Source organism: Camponotus floridanus, unplaced genomic scaffold (assembly GCF_003227725.1).
Source record: "Camponotus floridanus strain SB8 unplaced genomic scaffold, Cflo_v7.5 scaffold41, whole genome shotgun sequence".
In the NCBI taxonomy this organism is placed as follows: domain Eukaryota; kingdom Metazoa; phylum Arthropoda; class Insecta; order Hymenoptera; family Formicidae; genus Camponotus; species Camponotus floridanus.
In genome coordinates, this window is record NW_020229559.1 from 415190 (window position 1) to 441174 (window position 25985).

General features: G+C 33.4%; 1 protein-coding gene across 3 annotated transcripts in view; it reads right to left on the minus strand.

The window, feature by feature from the left end:
• Positions 1-188: 188 nt before the first annotated feature.
• The window catches only part of LOC105258817, a 34879-nt gene continuing 9082 nt past the window's right edge, over positions 189-25985 (minus strand). Inside the window, exons 1-12 of one of the 3 annotated variants that reach the window (XM_020029870.2) lie at positions 24605-24623; positions 11164-11269; positions 10175-10400; positions 8645-9166; positions 7448-8360; positions 7127-7240; positions 6624-7025; positions 5540-5886; positions 4890-5405; positions 4196-4308; positions 3920-4127; positions 189-3843 (exon numbers count right to left, since the gene is read on the minus strand). In XM_020029870.2, the coding sequence (XP_019885429.1) occupies positions 3279-3843; positions 3920-4127; positions 4196-4308; positions 4890-5405; positions 5540-5886; positions 6624-7025; positions 7127-7240; positions 7448-8360; positions 8645-9166; positions 10175-10400; positions 11164-11254 (4017 nt within the window). In that variant the 5' untranslated portion in view covers positions 11255-11269; positions 24605-24623 and the 3' untranslated portion in view covers positions 189-3278. Of the gene's footprint in view, positions 3844-3919; positions 4128-4195; positions 4309-4889; positions 5406-5539; positions 5887-6623; positions 7026-7126; positions 7241-7447; positions 8361-8644; positions 9167-10174; positions 10401-11163; positions 11270-19611; positions 19846-24604; positions 24624-25985 lie in introns of those variants that run through there. The other 2 variants (XM_011270329.3, XM_011270328.3) reach the window with 2 other exon arrangements.

Here is a 25985-nt window from a genome sequence, read left to right on the forward strand (position 1 = left end):
CATACACAATTTGGCTTATCGGTGAATTGTCAACTGTTTAAAATTACCAAAGAATTTTTTAAAAGTGAATCCTAATCAAATTCATGAGAATTTCATATTTTTTTGCAGAGAGCAGATACATGTAAATATGTCCATATATGTATGTATATAAAAAATGAAATGAGGTTGTATGCAATAAACAAAACACACATGTTTAACATTATTTAATTCCAAAAGGCACAATAAATATGCGCTCAAGGAACGTATGTTGCGAATACCATAGATTCGCCGTAGATTTAATTACAATATATATAATTTGACAATAAATAAACACTGGTAATCGTAGTGTAGCGAGTAAAATCAAGGGTTGTATATACGTGCCTTAGGAGTAATCGCCGTATATATCTGGCAAAAAATCGCCGAGATTATTTTTATAAAGTTAACTACTAGAGGAAGGACTTAATAATATGCCGTGGTATGTACAAATATATGTAAAAATTTTTTTTACAAGAACCTGCAGTCTATACTTGTCAAAGGAATATTCGCGATGCATTCGCGGGTATTATTCCTCTGTCAGACGAATAGTAAAAAAGTTTATCTCTACACGCAATAATAAACTAATTTTCTATGTGATGTATAGATGTGCGATACTGGCATATAATATCTATATCTTTTTTTATGATATACACATATATAATTGTACATAACTATTGTTATGAAACTCGAGCGAGTTTTACATCTGAAAAAAGCCGCTATATTTTTATAAGTATAAAAAAATTTAAATAATAAAATAAATATTATTTTTTTTACTCCTTAACTTTTCTACATTGTTTTATAGATATCTCATATATTTGATTATACATATCTTTATTTTTTTTTATCTCTACATAGATTTTTTGTCTATCTTTTTTATTTGAGCTTTTGCAAATATATGTACGTATTTAAAAAATTAAAACTATAATAAAATAAGTCTTAGAAAGATTGTCAGATAGTGATGCTTGAATGAATATCATCTATACTGCCTTTCATGATGCAAAACATAGTATAATATTGCGCATTACATATAATATAGTATAATTATAGATACGTTTCTCGCAATGTTGTTGCCGAATGTGCGCGAATAGTTATGAATTGGAATCGAGAATTAAAAATACTTTTCTATTGGAGTCTTTGATGCTCTACGTGAATATTTTCGATGAACTCTCTTAATTGTATAGTTATTCAGTCGTAATGAACAGCGGATGCTGAAAATTAACCCTTTCTAGCACACTTTATATATAATCCTACAATAACAATTCTTTAAATTGTTACTCAATTGTAATCAGTAACTAGTTGCATGATTGTTTGCATTTGCTATCTAACGAATGGCACGCTCATTTACATACAAGTCACTTATTTCAAAAGCGGTATGCAAGTCTAGATTCGAAAATTTATCTGTAATCATCACTTTGGAAATAAGAGGCTCATATATTTTACGTACACACATTTTGACATTATATCTATCATTTATTCGAGAATGCAGGAACATAAAAAAAGCAATTCTCAAGGAACTTCGTCGACTGATGCCGGAAAGGGTTAAATATATTATATGAATTTATGTATATAAAATATGGTGCTATCTGTCATCTGGCAACACTACTTTATACAAGAATGCTATTAAGTGGACCCTTAATAAGAAACATATTCTGTATAAAAATCTTTCGCAAGAAATCCACTTGTTATATATCAATAAATAATTGCATCTGTCGATCGAGCCGATGATTAATCTTACAATATTAATTAATCTGTGATGTGTTGGCGGTGGTGACATGTGATCGACAAACGTGTAGTCACATTCGTGAAGGGATAATTAAGAAACAGGGAAGAATTGTTCACTGATTTTTTAAGTGTAACAAGCAAGAAAAAATGTCATGGTTATACGAACGTCGCTACTCGCAAAATACCGGATCTTATTTATTCAAATGCGCTAGCTTCTTCTCGAACAAATTATTATTCGACAAGAAACAAAAGAAAACAAAGGATAAACAATGGTACGATGCGTCTCTTGCATCTCGAGAATCAGTCTTAAAGATGCATTGAGCAGAAGGCGACAGAACTGCTGAATGAAGAATGCATTGACGTCGATCGTCTTTTCGGTTTCGCGAAACACATATCTACGAAAAGCCACTTCCCTTTGGAACCCTTCAGGTATTTGTCTGTGATGTGATAGTGTCTATGACCGGTCAGATGATGCGACTAAATTTCGCAATGGAAGTCAGTCTCAAAACTGGATCCGGTAAATTAGTTTTGCCATCAATAGCTCTAACTGTCTCGATTATCTTATATATTCTATATTATTTTTCTGTGAATACTCTCATATTCGCCTAGAGCACACATCCCATGATCTAGCTATGCGAAACAGGCACTTATTTGTCAATTTTTGTAAATTAATATTTCAATAATTATTGCAAAAATGATAAAATGATAAAGAATTTTTCTATTTACTGCTCTATATGTATAAATAAACATATATGAACCATGATTTAGTCGTAAAATCGTAAAAAATATATATATATATGTATATATATATGTTATCAAAAAAGTCTTAATATTAAACTCATTTATTTTCGAGCGGTGGAAGGTTGCCTGAAAAGCGAAAACTCGGGTTCGATTCCCGATCCAGCTACTTGCTCCTCACATATTTTTCAATGAATTTTAATTTATTCGAGACAGTTTCGCTATACAAGTACGCACATTTCGAGATATTTCCAGGGATATATCCCCAAACGCATTAGGAATTCTTTTATAAGAGTCAACGCTTTTCCATTGTTATCATAATCATTTAGCTCAACATAGTTTCTTCATGTTGAAAGAATTTTTAACTGGTAGACAATATTTAACTGGTTAATTAAAATGCTGTACCATAGAATCGATTTTCTCTGGTATTGTTAAAAAATCCTTTGGTATAACTTAAGCGATTATATTTGCCGATAAAGGCCCCTTACGCCTCACATATTTTCTAGTCTGCAAATATTTCTAGCAATTATTTGTCGGACTGAATGCTCTCTACACAGAATATGTTGTCGATACCGTTGCAACGGTTTCTGCCGCTCATTGACCAAATGAGCGTATAGACTTCCTCCCTCACATATATCCGTATTACTTGGAATCATTCGAGTCAACTCTTTTACTTTATTCTAGAACACGAATAGTGTATCTTGGATTCTGGTGTTGAGCTTGTACAGTTACTTCTCTTTAATAGAACACCGCTTCGAGGATCTGACTAGTTTCCAATTTCTTTACAAAATCATCTACTTATGTCAGAGCACTGACATGTTATCGGTGCTTTTCTTTTCGGACAGTATGGACGTTTTTTCCTCCATCTGTATGTTTCCAGCGCTACCATTTCTGCCGGATTCGCAGGCTAATTTTAGCATACCTGGCTGAAGATTGACATACCTGTGAGCTTGGTTATCATTTGAATTCTCTTGAAGCCACATTTGCTTCAAAATCGAGGCTCTTGTAGAGTCCAGTAGAGGGCTAGAACTGTCTTGTTCACTAGATATGCCGATCAGCAGAGAGTCTAAAGTCTGATCGTCATCTTGACCGTTCAAGTCCAGTAGAAGCGACGTTGGCGAGTTCGGGGATTTCAATTCTTGAGTTTGAGAGTCTGAACGCTGTGATGGCCACGAAATTGAGAATTTTCGGTTATTCTCCGATAGTTGTATGTCAAGTTGCGCGGTGTGCTCCAGCTGCACACTTGACAGAGGCACATCGAGACACGGCGCAATGATGCGAGGATTTGTCGCCAAAAAGTCAACAATCTCCGGCGCCGATGGTCTCTTTGTGTGGTCCACATTCCAACAGGAATACATTAAATTCTCGCTGTAAATATAGAAAAATAAAATATAGCAAAAGAATCGCTAAATAAGATGCTACAATCATCGAGATAATTACTTACAGTTGCATTTTTACTTTCTTCGGCACAGTGAGACAATTACCAGCTTTCACGTGCGAGAGTACTTCATTATTACTCATCCCTTGAAAAGGAAAACTGCCAAATGTAACAATCTCGTAAAGCATCACGCCATAAGACCAGACATCGGATGCTGGTGTGAAGATTCCTAGCGCCAGCGATTCTGGCGACATCCATCTTACTGGTAGCATGCCTGTGGGCAAATAAAAATTTTGCCAATGCAAATTCTTTTATGAAATTATAGTACTGAAAATATCTTACCTTTCCGATTAAATTTATAATAATCATTCTCATACATTGGTCTCGTCATACCAAAGTCTCCGAGTTTCACCACGCGCTGGGCATTCACCAGACAATTGCGAGAAGCGACGTCTCTGAAAGAAAAAAAAATAATTATAATTAATTATAATAATAATTATAATTATAATACTAATACTAATAATAATAATAATAATAATTATTATTATTATTATTATTATTATTATATAATAATAATTAAACAACACGACAAGAAAACAAGCATCTCCGAGCCACAGCGGATGATAATGCCTAAAAATTCTTTTAATTGTACGCGAAATTTTTAACGAGAACAAGGCATAAGACTCGGGTTCGATTTCCGATTCAGCAACTTCGCCCCGATATTTTTCTCGTCTACGTCTCTTCAGGGGGATAAAGGTTTTATAGAATTCTCAAAAATGAGAATCTATATCTTGGTAAATGCACCAAGTAAAAATATGCATATGCCTTGTTCTTGTTTAAAAATTTCGCGTACAATTAAAAGAATTTTTAGGCATTACCATCCGCTGTGGCTCGGAGAGGCTTGTTTTCTTGTCGTGTTGTTTAATACATAACAAGCCTAATTCCTTTCGATTTAGTATAATAATAATTATAATAATTATTATTACATCGCTAATATTAGCGTTGCGACTAGAAATCTTGAAAATCTTCCACCCACCTGTGAACATATTTTAATTGCGCTAAATAACTGAGCGCTCTAGCAACGTCCAACGCCATGGCGGTTAATTTTTTATTTGAAATCTCATCGGAGTCTTCGTAACTCCGATCGTTGACCAAATGTCTTCTGGCCAACAGGAAGGTCTTCAAATCGCCGTAAAGCATAAATTCCATCACGGTTAACACGGGCTCGCACTTTATGCACACACCTAATAACCTAATTATGTTCTTATGCTCGAATCTCTTCATGACCTCGACCTCGCTCAAAAAATCAAGCTTCTCGTCGGTCGAACTGCCGACTTTTAAAGTCTTTACAGCGACGGCTAGCCAGCCCTTGTCAGGGAAGAAAGCTTCACCACCGTAAACGGTACCGAAAGCTCCCTCTCCGAGTTTTCGATTAATTACTACTCTATCTCGAGGAATTTCCCACACGTCTAAACTAGATGTGTCCGTCTGCGATAGATCGATACCCAGGGACTTCATATATTTTTCATGTTGTCGTACTTTTTCATCGTACCTATAAAAAAATAGCAGAGAATTATAATTAAACGAAAATAAACAAGAATACAATATCTTGAAGAATATTTATGTTATCCTACATATATCTATTATGATATAATAAATGTAAAATAATAATTACAATGAACGTACTTTCGCTTAATCATGATAAAGCCAATGATTAAAATCGCTCCGAGAAGACCGAAACCGATGATATTAGCAATCACTATCGCTACTTCGCAAGAGACATCCAGTAATTCTGCCAATCCTGCCAAAACGCATCTCGCCGGAGGCTCTGAACCATCGTCAGGCTTCGTCTCCGATAACCAAACAAAAGCCGATATATTTAAATCCAATGTTCCGCCGATTACTTCGTGTTTGACTTCCGAAATATTTGGATAGAAATTACCAACAATACGTGTCTCATTATCGATAAATTGTATGATATTAATAACGGAATATCTCGATGGTCTGCCTAGAAATTGTATTCTTCCGGATACCTTAGAAAAAATGGAAATATATTTAGTTATTGTAAAAATGGAAATATATTTAGTTATTGTAAAGCATTGTCGTTTATATACAGTGATTCACTATATATTGCAAGGTTATTGCAAGGTATATTTTAATAACAGATTCCAAATCTCTTAACCGAATTATTTCTTGAAAATTTACTGCAAAGTTAGTGCTATATATGTATAAATCATCTTATATATCATTTTACATCGTTATGCAATAAGCTATTGGCTGAAATATAAACATGTTGTAGTTTTAGATGGTGTTGATCAAAGATTTCTTCGAGTAAAAAGTCCGAAAATCAAAAATATAAAAATATAAAATATGATTTTTGAAGTAAGTGGTAAAACCAAGTTTAAGAACCGCCTGTTTTATATACAAAATAAAATAAAATAATAGATAATAAATAGATATAATAGTTAAATTAAATTGAACAGATAAAATAATAAATATAATAATATCACGGAATAAAAGAATAAATATAATTAATAGAGAGGGTTTGGAATCAGTAAATATTGTATAAGTAATACATTATATATAAATATTTTTTTAAATATTTATATATTAATTTAATCTTATGTATTGAAGAACAGAATTTTGATTTTCGGATTTTTTGCTCGAGGAAATTTTTAATCAGCACCACTTAAACTACAACATATTTTAATTTCAGCCAATTTAACCACTCTTTTCATATAAAATGTGCAGAGTTTTTTGTAAAACCAACCCCATTAAAATCACTCTCTCCGATAATGGTTGTGAGACGATTGACCGTATGATCACTATGAAGATCGAAGACGTAGCTCTCATTCTCATGGATAAGTCGGTCCATGGCGTAAGCATAAGTCCACATAGCATCGTAGGCATAACCGGCATAATTAGAGGGCTGTAACGGAGGATCCTGCATTCGGCAAGTGTTCTCATAACGCTCGCGCCACTCGCGCACTGTGATTCCCTCTTGCATTATACTGTCATCGCGAGCGAAATATGCATGCGACAAGCCGAGATGTCCGTTTATGGCCTTCATCATCTCGCTCATAGTGCAGTGTACTTTTTTGCCTTCTTGCTTATAATAATCAGGATTATACCATTGTTGCTGAAGCCAAAGCGGGAGAAACCAGACGTAGCCCTTTGACAAAAAAATTAAATCGTTGAAACTGCTGAATTATCTTTAATTATATTTTTATAATTCATTCGTAAATAACGAGCACAAAGTGACGTGATTATTACCTGAGCAGCTGTCATCTCCAATTTATATGCTTCGCACATGACCTGAAGAGCTACGTCACCGTACACATCTGCGATAATAATTCTTGCTCGTTTCTCTTTCAAATCTTTTAAGTACTGAAAATTAATAATTATTATAATTTATGGGGATACATCTTCGCATAAATGTTATTAAAAGTATTAAAATTAATTTCACGAATTCTATTTGTACAAGTATCGTGCACGTCATTTAAATAAATTGAAAATTTATTTAAATCGGCAATTTTTTTATGAATCTTTATTACGTTAGCCTATTGCACAACATTTCTCATAAATTAAACATACATTCGTCATAACGTCGGCTTCTCGCTCTCTTGGAAACTTGACATTTGCCACGAAAGTGATGCCGTTATCTCTGAGCAGGTCCTGCATGTATGATATATATTCGGTGTACTTTTGTCCATCTTCCGTCAAAGAAGCGACTCGATGCCAACCCAGCATTTGCAAAAGCTGCAGATAGACATACTTGTATTGCTTGTTCTCGCCGATAGTCCTGAAGAAGTACGGATATTTGCTGCGGTCATCGAAACTGGATCCTTCGGCGCTGTAGCTAATAATCACTGTTTTATAATGCTTCGACACTCCGACCAATGGCTCCACAGTTTCCGAGCAAGCTGGTCCCAATACACCGACCAGTTTCTGATAATAATCAGGTTGTACGATATAATTGATAAAAGACTTCATTACCATGTCCGATTTACATTGGCCGTTGTTGGCCATCAGGGTCAAGTTGTAATCTCTCAGCAGAGTGTTATTAACGTTGATAACTTCTTTCGCCATCTTAGCGGCGATCACAATCGATTTTCCAATGTATGAATCGTTAGTCATAGGAAATATTCCGCCGACAAATAAGGTGTTTTTATATTCGTTGCTGGGCTTCCATTCCGTCAAGGTATAATTCAGATTCTCTTTCAACCAGTCACAGGCGATTTCTTCGTCCGAAACATTACTCGCTGCCCACATACGTCGCACGATTAAATTTTCATACATCTCTCGGCTAAACTTTGCGCGACTGATCGATTGAAAAGCCATTTTCGCGATCATTTCCAACCTTTTCCATACTAACTTCGTTAGTCTGTTCGATTCGTAGGCACAGCTGATCGACTCTTTCGCACCGCAACGTGGAAAATATATCGTTGTAAAGTCCTTCTCATTCGGAATCACACTGCTGGGCGAATAGTGTAAAATCATCAACGATCTGAAAGAAATTTTTATGAAACTCAAAAAATCTTTTATTTATTAATATCAATTGTTTCGATTAAATTACATAGTATACGCTGAGAAAAAAATAATATTCAATCAACAACATCAGTGTAATTGGAATTTATTTTATTAATTCAATAACATCATCAATCAAATCAATACGTCATGATACTGATTTGATTTAATAATGTTATTGAATTAATATGATAAATTTCAATTATATATTATATGATGTTGATTCAATATAATTTTTTTCTCAGTGTACAAAATCAACCATACCTATTCTCAATGGAAGATGAGTTTCGTGCGGATCGGATGTACTCCTCGGTCAAGTTCTTGGTCAAATATCTGAGATTCGGACCCACCCACGCCACCTTGACGTAGAGCTTCATCTGATCGATGTGCTCCTTCACAAAGAGCGTAACGTCTGGGTATTCGGCTAGCAGCAGCGCGCATTTTGGCGTCCACCGCTGTCCTTGACTTTGACATTGTTCCGGGATATACATCCCGTCCTTGCAAAAGACTTCGTGGCAATAATAATCCCTCGTATCCGGATTCATCGTGGAATTCTTGATGATCGCCTCGTCGATGACGAACCTGCTGGCGGTTTCCAATTTGGAGAAAATTAGCCAGTTATCATCGGGTCTGGCTAACGCATTCGGAACGAACCAACCAAAGTGTCCCGGTGGCGCGATCGAGCCACATTCTTTCACGTTGTATTTACTCAGCAGCGGCGACGTGTCCTGCTGCGGCGGAATCCACACTTCCATGTTCACCATCGTTTCTGGATCTTTGTTATCTCTGTTATAAAAGAGAATTAATTATGCGATAATTGTCCGATTCAAATGCGTATATTCTTCTGTTAAATTTAAAGATCGCAAAGACGCAAATTTATTTAGCTATTTGTTCGATTCAATATTGATGACATTTATGTATCTAATGAAAGAATATAAAAAATACGTCATCATCTAATAATTTATATAAATTAAATTGTTTATTGTTTATTGTAACAAAAGAAGATATATTAAATTTGAAGTGACTTGACCCTTCCATTTTGCATCCATGTAGCAGCCAAATATTAATAATTAGCTCTATACATTGTATTGTGACATAATATATATATTGTCACATCTCGCAATAATTGGATACGTCTCAACAATTGAAATATGTCAAGATAGATACATTGTTCTGATTTGCACACAAACAAATATTATTAAATGATTGAGAAGCTTGATATAAATATTAATATAAACATTTTAATTAAAATATAAATATTTTAAATAATATATTAATATAATATTTCAATTAATATAAATATTATACATATATAATTTTTAATATAAATATTAAAGAGAGAACCTTAATATAATATTGGTAAATAAACATGCATACATTCTATTAGTATGTGTATTCTGATTATTTGCTGGAAAAAGCATACATTTGCAATCAACATAGTAGATATTTTCATTAATTGAATGTTGCTGATATTTATTCTAGTATGAAAGATGTATGAAAGATGTATTTTCATAAATTAAATATACATATCAAAAATTATAAATTCTATTCACTTCCTGCAATTATGTTAGAAGTTCGATACTTATTACGATTCAATACTACTATTTTATTTAATGCTATTTACGAGCTCGTTGAAAAGTTAATGATCGAAAAGCTATTATAATCATGTTTGTGAAACAAAAAGTAAAAAGGTAGATAAAATAAAATAAGATCAAATAAAATAATTCAAGAAATCAAAGAGGCTAGAATCAGGATTGCATAAAGTGGTATATTAATTACGATCATTTATCATACATTTTGTGTCCATTGTACGTCGGCTTCTCGGATAGTCTTTCGAAGACCTCAGATGCGTTGAATTTGTCATCCTTATTGATAATGCCAATACCGGTGTAACCCAGTACTTCGGTCAAAAAAATTTTCATGATCTCCGACGTCAATCTATGAGTGACTCTTCTCGATACTTCAAATTGAATGTTCAAGAAATGGCCTTCATGATGAATTATCCTCTTTGGATTAACTTCTGTAATTCATAAAAAATTTATCTCGAAAAATTTTTTCTTTTTAAATTCTTTTTTTTTGTAAACTTACATATAGTAAAAAATTATAGCATTATAACATATACAGTTAAAGAATTTTATTAATTAATAAAAAAATTTATTGATTAAATTATTTATTTAATTAATTAGAATTTTTTTAAAGCATTTTATTAATTAATTAAAAATTTTAAAGAAGTCGGGGCAGCGATTAGAAAAACTGCGAAAGGGACTTTGTAATTCGAACGTATATAATAAACAATGGTAAAAATTGTTATTCGACAATTGAAAAACACAAGTTAGAGAATCGCCGCAAATGTAGAAATGCAAGGTTATTCTATCGCTCGATTCGATCGATGTAAACATCTGAGAAAAACATGTAGTTTGTGGAAGAACGTTTCCGGCTATTGCCAATCTGCAATCTGCGATATTTAAATATTCGATAATAAGCGGGTAAGTTATACGTGGCGCAGTTACATTAATGCACATGGAATGCGAATTCAATTTGTCATTACGCGCCTGCGATATATCTAATTATTCATCAACAACAGCGAATAATCATCTATGGATGAGTCGTGGACGTGATTCAATTAATGTCCGGCCACGCCTCGCCATCGCACCAATTATCGATTATTCCACGTGACGTCGTTTTTCCGATGGCGAATCAATGATATCAGCATCTTCAGAGCTGACAAATGCGCTATAATTGAGCTACAACGATCGAACTGACGATAATGATCGGCGATTTACCTTCCAAGTTCGTCAGACAATGATTCGAGTGTGCTGTCTTCAGCACGATCACGAGGATCAGCAGGCCTACTAAGGATCTGGATCTCAGCATCGTGATCTTCTCATCCTGCAACAGACGAAGTGATTAGTGCCATTGAGACTGTTCGTTAGTAATGGATTAATTTGGTCACGACTCCCATAGAGTAATGAAATGGTTTGTTTAGTGATCCTATTATTTCGAGTAGAATATTAAACGAATTGGAAGCTATGGAGGAAAAAATGGAAAATGAAGTAATCAAGATTATTGAAATCCTGTTCTGTTATCAAAACATGGTATTTTTTTTTAAATGTATACATCTCATTATATATAATGTTTATAATCTCACGATATTATTTCAAAATAGGATAAATTCATGATTATCTGTGAGGAATTTTATTTTCAAAGAGAAGCAAAACACGTTAATTTATTGCAGTAACTAAGTGTATGTGTGTGTACACACACTAATAATTTCATGAAATTTTTTCAAATTACGTATATTCCTTCACTATCAACAATTTCTTTACTTGATACATGTTCTATATTGGGAATCCGTGACAAACATTGTTACAAGATAGCAAATATGCGTGACCAGATAAATGAAGTTTTTTAGTTGTTCGGATATCAATCGCAAAATAATATCATGTTTTGCTTAATCAACCGATATATATATATATATAAATAACATTCACGCGTGACATTACGCCTAGAGAGTGTCACACAACTGCATATTGATCTAATGCACGTGACACTCAGATAACCGTGACGAGTAATTCAGATCATAAAATGCAATATATTATGTGTTTGGATTGAAGAAAAAAAATCTTTTCCTATCGTATAACTTTTACAAATCTATAATTTTAATCGAGAAGTTTAGATTAAACGAATGGAAGTATGTGTATATTTGTGGGATTCAAAGTCTCATCCTCAGCGCAATCTTGCACATTTGTTTTTTATTTTCGATACGATTCAAACAGTTTGTCCTATTCTAGCTTTAGTCTAATTATACTGCAAACATAATCAATTATACAGAAAAAAAATAAGAGTGTCAAATCAAAATTTATATACTTAAATTAACGCGTGCATTGTTTCGTATTCACGCAACAATTTATAATCTTCTTAAAAGAATTTAATAATTTTAAATTTCAACAATATTATAGTCTTATTTTAATATTGCAATTGTCAGCTCAAGAATATGTAATTATTTAATTTCACTTTAAGAAAATTATAATCTTTGATTTAAAAATGTTATTTTCTATCCAACATTGTTTCTTTTCCATTCAAAAAAATCAAAACTTAAATCATAAGAATATATTTTTCTTGATTGAACTATATAAAATGGTTTCATTCAAGTGAGCAATTACTGGCCAACAAAAAAAAATAATTTTAACTTTTTCTTCTTATAATTTTGCAGTTTTGGGCTTATTTAAGTGTGCTGATTTCGAGTACGATAGTAGTTTTTTTAACAGCTCTTGTTTTTTAATATTTTTAGACTCCCCCCTTTAGACATCACATGCAATTTTTTTAAGTTTTACTCGACTCAAAATTATTATTTTTTAAACTTTCGATATGTCTTCGACTCGGAGACGTTATTTACATAATCCAGATAGTTTTTGTTATATTTGTGGCGAATACATCTTTCAAAAATATCAATAATCGATATAATTATAATATCTTATAAATAAAAAAAGTAGAGCTGATACAATTAAACTTAGTATTTTTTCGTAATCAGTGCTTTAGATATAACCTATAATACATGTTAAATGTCAGGAAAAAATTTGAGTGTTGACCAGTATTATTCAAGCAATTATATTTTTCTTTAATTAACGAAATATAATCTCATTTCAAGATTTCCATGTTAAAACTAAATATATTTTCAAAACAAGAATGTCCTTTTCTTCTGCATATTATTCCACGTAATATACGTTTCGCATTTATTACGCATTATGTTAACTACGTTATTTCGCAAGCGAATATCGCTCCGTTATCAAGACGAGGTGTAGGGCGATAAGGTTGCAAGGGGTTACGAAGGTAACGGACGCGTTCAGCCAGCGGGATATCGGTCGATCTTATCTTGCCGCGGCGATCGAGAAGGCGCCTTTCTGTAGTCACGACAGTGCGCCGCATGGTGCAAAGAGCGAATCGCAAGGACTTCCGGTTTCTACGAAGCATTAGTTAAGCGACGAGAAATACCGTCAGAATCTATTCGGTAGTTGTTTAAGGCACCGTACACGCGATGATTCGCGATTTAAACGCGTTCGGCCTGAAGGGAGAGAAGAGTTTGAATTATAAATGAAGCGTGACTCAGTTTTATATAAGATCGTCTACAAGAGTAACGGATTAATGTGAATAAATTCATTCAGAAAACAGTTATACGATTTGATCTCGAAATCAGATAATATGGAATTAACTTATATCTAAAGTCCTCTTCATCTTATCATCAATTGTCATTCTGTATATTTTCACTAACAACTAAACATAATATATATTAAAAAATAAATAATCGCGATCTAATATTTGTTGTATTGTAGATGCTAAATTAAAAACTAATAATTTTGTATGATCTTAATTTAAAATTGATTTCAAATAATAGACAATCAACTTTATTAAATTAAATCGTCAAAAAGGAAATATTTACCTTGTTTTACTCAACTCATATTCTTGACATAATATGTTTGGAATGAATGAGATTATTATTACTATGACTATTATTACTATGCATAACTTAATTAATTCTCATCTACCGAGTAAAATTCTGCGCTTTGCGTGATGCAACCTCGACAATGTTGTGTATCAAAGTTACGGATTCATTGCATATGAAATTTATATCAATGTGGGGATTATATCCGAAAGGCGAAACGTGTGTCGAGTGGAAAGGAAGCAGGGGCCGCAATATGCTCGAAAAGTGCAGACTCGTTGGCGCCCGGATGTCGCCGCGACGTCTGAAACTTGGTCGTATCTTTGGAGGGTATAAAGTAGCCATTGCGTCAGAACACGACAAATTTTATCACGCCATTTGAGCGTGGCGACATGGTTCTTTATTGCGAAATCGATAGACGACACAAAATATGGATCAGGATTTCTGCCGTGAGTAAAAAACATGTACATTTTATATGTTTATTCAAGAATTACGCGTAGTACAATATTTCGTAAAAAAATACAAATTACCCGAGAAAAAGTTTATATCTAATTATATATAATATATGTATAATAAGAGCTATTATTTACTATTATTTACTTTAATTATATCAAAATATTTATAATTCCATATCGAATTCTGCAAAAATACGATGATAAGACTCGAAAAAGAAAATCTAATGTAATTCTGCATAATTCTATGTAATGTTATAAATATAAATATCTTGATATAATAACATATAAATATAAATAGATATATCATAATATAAATATATTATAATAATAGAATATTACAGTAATATATATATATATAGTAAATAGATCTAATATGAATAGATCTTATCATATATAATTATATGTAAACTTTTTTTCTCGGACGAAAATAATACAAATTTCGTCTTTTATAAATTGATATTAATATGTAAATACGAATAAAAATTATAATTTAAATTCCAGATTTATAAAAGAAGTTAATATATATAGTCGGTCATAAAATATTCTATAATATAATTTAATTTTTCAACATAATTATATATTATATATTTATAACATATTTTTTTTCTTTAAAAAAATATATTCGTTCTTAAAGAGAGAAGCAGTCATAAATAAGTCTCGCAAATTTGTGAAACAAAAATAATAAACGAGTTGTCAGTACATTCAACGGTGCAAATTTCGTTTAAAAAAGAACACGGAATTCGCAATCATCGCCTTTCATGTATCAGTTTTGCCGAAATAAATAGTGCGTACAAATATCGTCGCATGCGACCAAAACGCATCATCTGTGTCCCAAGTAGCTTCATAGGAATCGACAGCAAAAGCGAATTCATTAATTTTCGATAAATAAATCGATAAATCTGTAATCATTAAGACGAAAAAATAATTCTTCTTGGCTTCGCATTTCATGATTTTTATCTTTCTTTGTCATATGATGTATTTTTAAATTCATAAGATATAAGAATGCCACAATCAGATGGAATATTTTTAGAATATCTTTTTCTGGATTAAGCAAATTTACGCTACGCAAACGATTCGATCTTTGCGAACGGATGCTGACGATATTTTTATCCCGTTTATACGTCGTATTGACTGAAAATTATACGGAAAGCGTAAGATATCGTATTCGGGCATCTTGAGCTTAAACGACGAAGTGACGCAAAGACGAGAAGACAAAATGATCAGGAGAATGACAAAAACGTTCGCAATTTAGATGCAATGCGAAGAGGCTTCGAAGTGCGAGTCCGACCTACGCCCCCCGTTATCACTCATGAATAAGACATTATCAGACACACATCGACTGAACTTTGTACGGATGCTGTGTCTCGAGTTTCGTCACTGCCATTCAGAATGTTTTATACAAAAAATCTATATAATATTGGTACTCTTATAAATAAGAAGCACGAAAATCAGCGAAAAGAAATATATATTTTTATACTTTTACATAAATTTATATATGTATATATAAATTTTTTTTTATTTAACTTACTAATTTTATAATTTTTAACATATTTATTCTATCATAACGAGACTCTTATTGTTTTTATATTTTAGATATAACAGATGAATATGCGAATTGAAACGTTCAGTTAGAATCAATTTCCCAATTACGTAATTTGAAAATTTGTGAGACTGATTGTTCTACATATGTATGACCTCTTTCTAAAAATTCTTTCGTTAATCGTAAACTGTGAACGAGTTTAATCATTTTAGTTCCAAGGTTTTAACGCAATTGACATAATAAATCACTTTATTGCGACACGTGTATTCCATTCCTCCACCTATTTTCTATTCAATGTCGATTATATTATGCCTCTGAATTTTGTTCTGATTACATTATCATAACAAAAGACACGACACGGTTTGCTGACCGTTGGACTCTTAAAACTCTCTTCAAAATAAACTTAACAGGCATCTCATTCCGGTTCATCCTTGGCCTACATGGAATATACGAAAATAAAGGAGAAATGCATTGAGGCAAAAATATAGAATAAGAAAAATAATAATATACAATGATTTTATTCGACTTTTTTCTTTATGATTTAAGAACAAGAGTCAAATATAATATATTATATTAGTCACATCAAATACATAATATTATGATTTCAAATTTATAATTAATTATTATACATTTATATTGATTACGCTCCATGTAAAAAAAAATTTAAGTAAGAAAAAATATTGTGAAGCATCCTTTGCACAGAACAAAATGTAAAAATAATGTCTGAGTATCTAAAGCAAGTTTAATTGTAATCTCTGATTTTAGGCATGTGCATCACAGTTTAGTTGCGTCATCGGTAACATTGTAACGTTAATTCAGTTCTGATTGCCTGAGATAAGCGCTCGCAAGACGCGGGGTAGAAACCTGCCTCAGGTGGCAAAATGAACGTTTTGCATGGACAGATGCAAAATTCGCTGCTTTAGATGCCGGGTGTTGATAAGTGGACGAATATTTAACAACACCATGCACGGATAAAGGATAAAGAACACGCGACTTCGCGTGCGCGTAAAAATCAAGCTCGAGGACGCGTGCAATGTTTCGTGTTTATGCGTCTCGAAACTTGTGCATGGATAAAAGCCATTGGAATTGGCGCGACTTTGCTATTTAACTTATTCTATCTTTTTTTCACACGCAAAACAATTCCCATTAATTTGAATATTTTGCATAATACGTTCAATGCGATCACGAAGTAACTTGATCGTATCATACCTTTCTTGCAAATGCATTTATTTCGAATTTACTGCGGTATTTCCAAGTAACTTTCTTAATGCATTGAATAATTTAATTGCCATCAAATTCTTGAATTGGATGTTTCGAATAATTGCATTAAAAAAAAATGTGGCTTCATAAAAACACATGTGCGATAAATATTTTTTCTATAAACGTCGACAAGTTGCAAGCAGTTTCAATGATGCATTGGATTATTTGACTTTCTTCGACTCGATTGATATTTGTAATCTGTGTTTGTTCTTATACCAATTTTCCTGTTATTATTCTCGCTCGAAATTTATTTATACAATAAAACGATATTTGCCGTAATCATTTAGTAGAAGCAAATAAATTTGAAGTATCATAACACATTCCAGTAAAGTAAAAAATAAATTTGCTCAAATACGATATAACGAAGAAGACTGACTTGCGTGCAAGATAACAAATAATAAGTAAATTATAAATTTCCAAGTAATGTTTTTGTCATTTCATCACGAGAGCAATTCGAGATAGAACGATTGCGTATCTATCTCAAACAAGCAATAGGAGGAAGAAAGACCTCCGACATGGAAAAAACGTTGCGATATGATTAAATGATGTAATTAGTGGTGCTATGACGGCAAGGAAAATCTGTCGAGATTTAGTCAATGTCGTCAAAGTAGAAAAAAAAGCAAAATGAATTGAATTGCAAATTTATGTAAAAATATTAGTATCGTGAATCGATTGTTTATAAAACAGGCATTAAGCTTTCGAAAAAAAGTACATGAAAAAAATAATTGGAAATGATACATGCGAGAAAAATTTGGAAATAATATGAACGAGTAACGTGATTATCATTGATTGCGAGGAAAATGCGTTGTCGAAGCTTAAAAATAGCAACATGTTGCGCTGTCAAAGCTAAAAATAGTAGCAAAAATAATAGTCACAACGCAAAATGATGAAAAACATCAAGATCGGAATCGCGCGAAATTTTTTGCGAGCAGAGACTTTTCTATTCTATACTTTCGTTTAATTTATATTTAATCAAGAAAAACAAATTTTAAAAAATATCAAGATAAAACAAAAATACATATTATTTTTTTAACAATCAAAATACATAAGTTTTTTTATTTACAATCATTTTGAGCTTTTTCATTTTGAAATTTTTGTTTTTTCTTCATCGTATTTTTATATCAAATTTAAATCAATCTTTGAATTTAGTCTATATGTCATATAATTATTTTGCGTGGCTACTGTCGTTTTTCTCTACTTTCGACTAGTTGCCGGGAAAAGATTTTATGCATAATGAAACATCGCTGTCTCTCCCAGACGTCGTCGACGGGGCAATAAAAGTTCCGGGCTACAAAACATCGAACGACAGCTGTACCGTCTATTTTTGGAGAGCAAACTCGCGCGCGAATTAAAGTGTCTCCACGCGTGCGTGCGTTGAAATGCGCGCATGGAAAAACACTATTGAACAAGGCGAATGCGAGCGCAATCAAATGCGTACAAACGGAATCAAGTAGGAGGATTGCGACAAGAAGCGACTTTGCGGCGCCGGAGAGAGGAGGGAAAGCGCAAATGAAAATCGCAAATCGGCGCAGTTTGCCTTCTTATCGAGTTTTTTCCGACGGCGGAAACATGTACGTTTTCAACGACGACGATAAACGACGATATCGCTGATACGCGCTGACGAAATTTACGCTTGCGAGGCCAGAGATCTCGATAGCATGACAAATGTCACAATAAATGGCAATGGCAATCTAAAGTTCGCACTCGGATCTTAATTTAAAAAGTATTTTGTAATTAATAATTAGATAAAATATTTTATATAATTATAAAAGAGAAAATTCTTTAACAAGATATTTAATTAATACACTTTTACTACCGGCTATTAATATCCTTTATTAATTTTGTCTTCATAAACCATATATTCTGTTTAATTTTGGCTATCATTGTTTTAATTGATACACATAGTCGCCCATAATATTTAAAAAAATTGTTATTAATTTTTGAACATTAAAAAAAAAGAAATTAACGCGATTATTACACTTCTAAATCTATCACGAGCGACAACGTTTCCATCTGCACCGGTAATACAGTCACAGGTATTAAAATTACGTAATAGGAATGAGCGATTTGTGAAGCTGCGTCTAAGAATCGTATTAGAAAATGCGAGATTGCTGGCTCCCGGCCACAACAACAAAAACAAATAAACAATTCGTAAAATTGCACAAAGAACCTGATAAATTGTTTCTACCAAAAAAAATTGTAACATATTTTAAAACATTCTACAAGATTCTAAATTCTATTATTATTATTCTATTCTTGTTACAGTGTAATGCGAAGAATAACGAGACCATTTCCAGAAATTTATAGAATAGTTTTTAGTTTCATATTATTTAATTATATTATTACTTCACATTCTACTCTTGAACTCTCTCGAATTTAATTGTGTTGACATATTATTATAATAATTTTGAATTATATTGAGCCTCATTTAAATGAATAATTGTTATTTTAATATAATTATAATTATAAATTATAACATTTTATATGATTATAATTATCTAACTATAATTATTTTGATGAAAAATAAAATAATACGTACACTATGTTCAAAGAATTCAAAACGATATACAATATTATTGAATGGAAAAAAATGAATCCATCAATATCGATTGTAATCAATCATTTTCCTCGATAACTTACGATGCACGCAACATACTTTGTAAACACGCACTTGAAAAAAAAAAGAAGAAAAAAATAAAATACCGATGTGCGATATGGCGAGTGAGTGGTTTCTCGCGATATCGAGAACCGATTGTTCGATCCGATATCGATCGACGACTAACGCGAGATGGTAGATCGACGAATCGTTAAAATGCATCGTGCTGTGACGTCGCGAAAAGTCGTGCGCGCCGACAATCGGCGTAGATAAAGGAGACGCGTTGGCAAATCGTACGCACTTGTCAGTCTTATTGACGTCACGATGACACTCGTGTGTGTTTGTCACGAGCGTGCGATACGATCTACGACATTACGACAAATATAATTTTCGTGCGCATGCCACCAGCTATTTCACATTGTGAGCTGCGTTTAACGTTAACGATATTTATTTATTCTCATTTCTTATTCTATGCGCGTCTTTAGTATTATCAATGCATTAATCACGCATTTTGCTTGAGCATGCAAACGTATTCATGCTTACGTGTATTCCGCAACAATTCCAATAATTCCATTTTCTTTTATTTTATTATATAAAATAAAATTAATAAAATTAATTTAATTAAAAAATTAAATATAAAATAAAATTAATAAAATTATGAAATGTTCTTTCTTGTTGCTGACATATATTTAAGATTTAATATTTGTTTTTATTTTACTTGTAAATATGATAAGAAAATTTGAGTAATTTCCTATGGAATATGATCTTCGGAGCTCACAAATTGCAAGATTATTGCATATTTTAATTGTTTTTTGATTTGACTATTTTTATCGGACTTTATATCGCGCCACGACATAGTATCAATGGAAATTTTCATGCGGAAAGGCTCGATCGAATGAGTATGTATCGACATCGTAGTGCAAATTAATCACTCGATTAGCTTGCCATTTGCGTGTTTATGTTTAATGATTGATTTTCGCGGAAATGCCACCATCGCGATTTATCGTCGCGGAAATGCCCTCGTCGAGAAACATAAATTCATTGCTGACTAATTAAAATTCATTTACTCGCAGCGTAATAAGCATACATGTTAATAGAGCACTCATACGTTTTCGCGAAAATATTATACGAGTAGCATTAATGACGTCAATGGACAATAACGCAGAAATATTCCGATACCGTTATCGCCGATCTATACCGTTACGGCTAACACTTTCCGAGGAATGTGCAATTCATTAGCGCGCCGGATGTTTTCGCGAAAAATGCGTTAAAACGTGTCTAAGGAAAATCTCGATCGCGAGGAGGAAATCCGATGGATAACACCCAACAATTGTTTGCCTAGATAATGTAATGCTAATTGCAAGTTAACAAGAACAGCTATCGCAATCTTCTCGCGAGACTGGGACGTAAGAGAAAAATACAAATTGCCGTTGTAACTTTGATGTAACAAGTGTATGACGTAAACAATCCGAGTATGATTAACATGAAATTTCCGCTGATTTATATCCTCGTGCATTCCAAGACGCATACTTGTCCAAAATTGAATACAATCGTATAGTTGGTACCTTCTTCTTCAGGAAATGATTTTAATATTCAAACTCTAATCTATTCTAGTGCTCTCTTCTGTTTGTATGATTCTGTTTACATCCGAGATAGTTATCAATTTTTTCCAATAGATCGGAGGCAAGAAAAAGAATCCCGGATCTAAATATCGGAAATCGGATTTCCACACGTGGCGATTTCATGGAGGAATAGAAAGCCCTCGTGCGTGACAGTAATTCGCTACGTGAATACCGGACGATCGCTTCCAGCTTGAGTCCTGAGCTCATCGACCGGTTAACCTTGTCCGTACGTGAGCGCCGGAGAAATCACAGGTCTATACTCGAGATTGCCCACGAGGCAAGGTATAGGTCGGTGGACCGAAATATATACACGAGAAATATACATATTGTGCGATTACATGAAATTTAAACAATATGTATTAAAATACAAGTTTAATTTTTTTTTTAATTTATACGTAATTAAATACGCGCATAAATAATGAATATAAGATGAAAATGAGGGATAATTGCGCGTTCATCAAATTTCAATATATGATAATTTATTGAGATAATAAATATTTCAGACATGTTATTGAGATGATAAATATCTCTTCGCATATTTTGCGCGAAACATCTTTGTAAGATATAACGACTTTTATTACGCAGAAATTTTTTAGATTCGCTTTCTACGCATAAATATTCACCTAAGTAATTATGACAATCGGGGAGAGAGGGGGAGTGAATCGCGCTTAAAGATTCAGACTATGTAAATCGGATAGTCAGTTGGCGGCACGTGGGAAAGCTCCCCAAGTGCTTCTCCACCTTTCTTTCACAGAGTACATATTTTACGCACGGTTCCTTTGTTCGGACAGGTATCCCGGACGAACAAAAGATTATCATCGCGCGCTCGACCTCGCGTTCTCTTGATACTCTTCGACCGACGCGAACGCACATTATTTCTAGCGGATAGCTGCTCGGCCCATAAACCACCGGCCGCGATTACCAGCGTCATTTCGCGTTCCATCGCAAACTACATTGATCCAGACCTCCCACGCGGCAGATAAAGTGTGGCGGAACGTATGCACCGTTGCATGGCATGATTCTCTATCAGTTGTACCCGCGCCACTTTCTAACAAATTCCGATCTCGGCGATTTGTTGATCTTGATGCAAATGATGCAAGGCTGCAAGTGTCTCGTGCAATGATATAATGCTTGCATCATGCAAAATAAAAGTATTAATCGACTTTGAGACTTTGGATTAAAGACATTCCATTCTAGACGTAAACAAAACAAGAAAGAAATATGTCATAAAAAGAAGAAATGATATAATTAAATTTAAGAAATTTATCAATGTTGCTAGAAATGTCAAATATATGCTATTTATTAGAAAAATAAAATTAAGATATTTAAGTTTATTAAAATTATTTTATTTTTCTAAATAAAATTAAGATATTAATTAAGTTTATTAGAAAAATAAAATTAAGATATGTAAGAATGTTGCAAAGCACAGAAGAGTCAAACTCTGAAAAAAATTTTAGTTTCAAAGATTAAAGTGTTCGATAAAAGAATTATTCTTCGATGTACTTTCCACGGAACATTGATCAATTTATAACTCATATCGTAATGTTCTATTTTTTTATAATCGATAATCTCACGAGCCTCAAAGGAGGCAACATTGTGTACGAAAAAAGTTTCTGATAAAAAAAATAGAACGTGCGAAATGATACATTTCTATTAAAAAACAACTTTCCTATTTATTTCTTCTCCCATTATTATTATGAATAAAAATACATTTATTACGTCGAGCAAATAAACACGGATCGTTTTATCTTCCAGATTAAAGACAGGATAACTTTTTCTTCGATCGTTTATTACCATCTTGTTGACAATTTGTTTTTCGTTTCGTCTCTCGGAAATTGATTACGACAAACATATCATGATGCCACGGCCTGGTTTGACATAAAGATCAATAGCACGAGAGATATTCGTCACGCTTATATATAGGTACCGTGTGTGTGCGTGTGTGTTGCGCGCATTCGCAGTCTACAATTAATTCAGGTCCGTGATCCGTAAGATCTTCCCTCTCCTTTCATCCCAGCGGATGTCTCATGCCCGTATATGTGCGACGAGGTGCACCTACGCGGCCGCCACGAGTCAAGGCTCCCTGAATAACTGCAACTTACGTCGCGGAATGCCACAACGTTGCTTCGTCGCGTAAACAAGTTTCGTGCCCATTCCCGCGCCGCGTGGCAATTCCTCATCGGCCTCACACGCGCGTGGGTTGTGCGTGAGGGCACGTGTGCCGTTTGATGCGATGCGAATGCCAGAAAATGGGGATGCAGCTGTCTGTCATACGAGTATAGAGTTATACGCGCAGTGTCGATTTAATGCGTTTCGGCGCCCGCTTCCCCCTCCCTCTCTCATTTATTGCTTTAGATATTTGATAGCTCTTTTTTTTTTAATTTTAGGGATACTTTTAACTCTCACGAAATATATATCTCAACAAAAATATAATTCTCTCTACAGATTTCTTTGTATAAAAAGTTTGTTCTATGATGTATATAAATATTTTCCCTCGCTTGGATAAATATTTTTTTGAAACAATGCTCTCGTTACATTAAACGATAATATGATATAACGATTCAATAGTCTGTTTCTTTTTTAAGCTCTTTTGATTTTTTTTTTAATTTTAGGGATATTTTCAGCTCTTACGAAATATGTATCTCAACAAAAATATAATTCTCTCTACAGATTTCTTTTTATAAAAAGTTTGTTCCATGATGTATATAAATATTTTCCTTGGATCAATATTTTTTTGAAACAATGCTCTCGTTACATTAAATGATAATAGTCCGTTATTTTTTTTTAACTCTTTTGATTTTTTTTTTAATTTTAAGGATATTTTTAGCTCTTACGAAATATGTATCTCAACAAAAATATAATTCTCTCTACAGATTTCTTTTTATAAAAAGTTTGCTCTATGTATATAAATATTACTCGATGTATAAATATTTTCTCTCGCTTTGATAAATATTTTTTTGAAACAATGCCCTCGTTACATTAAACCGATAATAATCTGTTGTCTGAATCCTCCAACAATGGAGATTGTTGTAGTATTAAATCGTCCTTCGTACGCACCGCGTACACTTAAGAGAACGACCCACCGATCGATGCACCGATGCGATTTGGCACGATTACAATGCGGCACATCAATAGCAAACTGCCAAGCCTTCGGAATAGATACGAAAAAGTAATGTTACTATCGGTAAACGAAAATCAATTATGACAAATAGCCGACTGTAAAGATAAAAAAAGATAAAAATGAAGCCAGTCTATCTCTTTACTTCTGCACGTAGACGATATCTAATCGTAGAATAGTACATTATTAGACATACCTTTTTACATACGTGATAATGAAACGGACTAATTGTCTGCAGACGAACGATGACAGTAAGAGCTTCGCGTTAAGTGGAGAAATATGTTGGGTAATCTCGTTTGCCGAGCGATTTCTACGGGTGAATTCCACTTCGAGACAGTTCACGCCGTGTCAAGGACAGACCGGCTATTTTGCGCGGGCCAGGTGTGGGTGGAGTGCATCGACCTGCTTACTTGCATACTTATCCGCGCATGCAATAGCGCCCGCTTGTAGAACGCTTGCATAGCCGCTCATCGACATGAGCGTAACTCACCCGGAATGCGAGGGACTACGAGAAACTATTTGGCGGCCGATTTCCTCGACAGTTAACCCTTCCACGACAAAATTACTCGCTTGAAAATACTTACGATCGCGAATGCAATGAAATATACTTTTTTCAAAATCCTAGCGAACCAACTCATTGAAAAAAAGGAAAAAATAATAGAACGTCTTATTTCTACTGAATTGAGATTTACGATTCACGAGAAATTTCTCGTCATTCTGTAATCTCGTCATTCGGTAAATGGGATCAAAGAGTTGCCAGTTATGAAATAACAAGCTTCGATTTTATCTTATAATCTTACGAACGATTTCGTAAGATCCAATCTTGATTTATCTGATTTTCCTTGTAAAATTATAAGGAATAATTTAAACTTACACTAACCATTTATTAATGAAGCTAACTCTAATAATCTTGATCAGTGCAGCGTCATAGATAAAAGATAGAATCGTAATACAAATAAATTATTACGAAATATATTTAATTTTTAAATCACAATATTTTTGAAAGTTTTGAATATTTATAAAATATGTGTGTTTTTACATCCACGTAGAAATAAGAGTTCAATTTATTGCATTTACAAAGAAAATATAACTTTTCCGTATATTCTTATTTATGATTTTATTTCTCGTGATCATCTGTGTCCACTTGCATAGTTCTACGCAAATCAAATGAACGTGCAAATAAAAAGAGAACGTTGTTAGATATTTTCGATTCTTAACGTCGCAATTAGCGACTGACCAAATAACATAGCAGTAACAATAGTCGCAGATAAATTTGGTATAGGTGGACTCAATGCATCGCTAAATAGAAAAGACGTTCGTATCGAGTGTATGCTGTGCTTGGCAGCCGACGTGATAGCGTGCCACACGTGTGCCAGCAACGTCGAGGCCAATGCAATGCACGGTCATAATCCGAAAAAATTCTCGCATACACGAGCTAATCTCCATCGAAAGAGAGAGAGAGAGAGAGAGAGAGAGAAAGAGAGAGAGAGAAAGAGAAGCAAAAGGAGGAAGCAAAAGAGAACGATGAATCTAATAACAATGGTCTGTCTCACAGTGGTGCTTAGGAGAAATTTCAT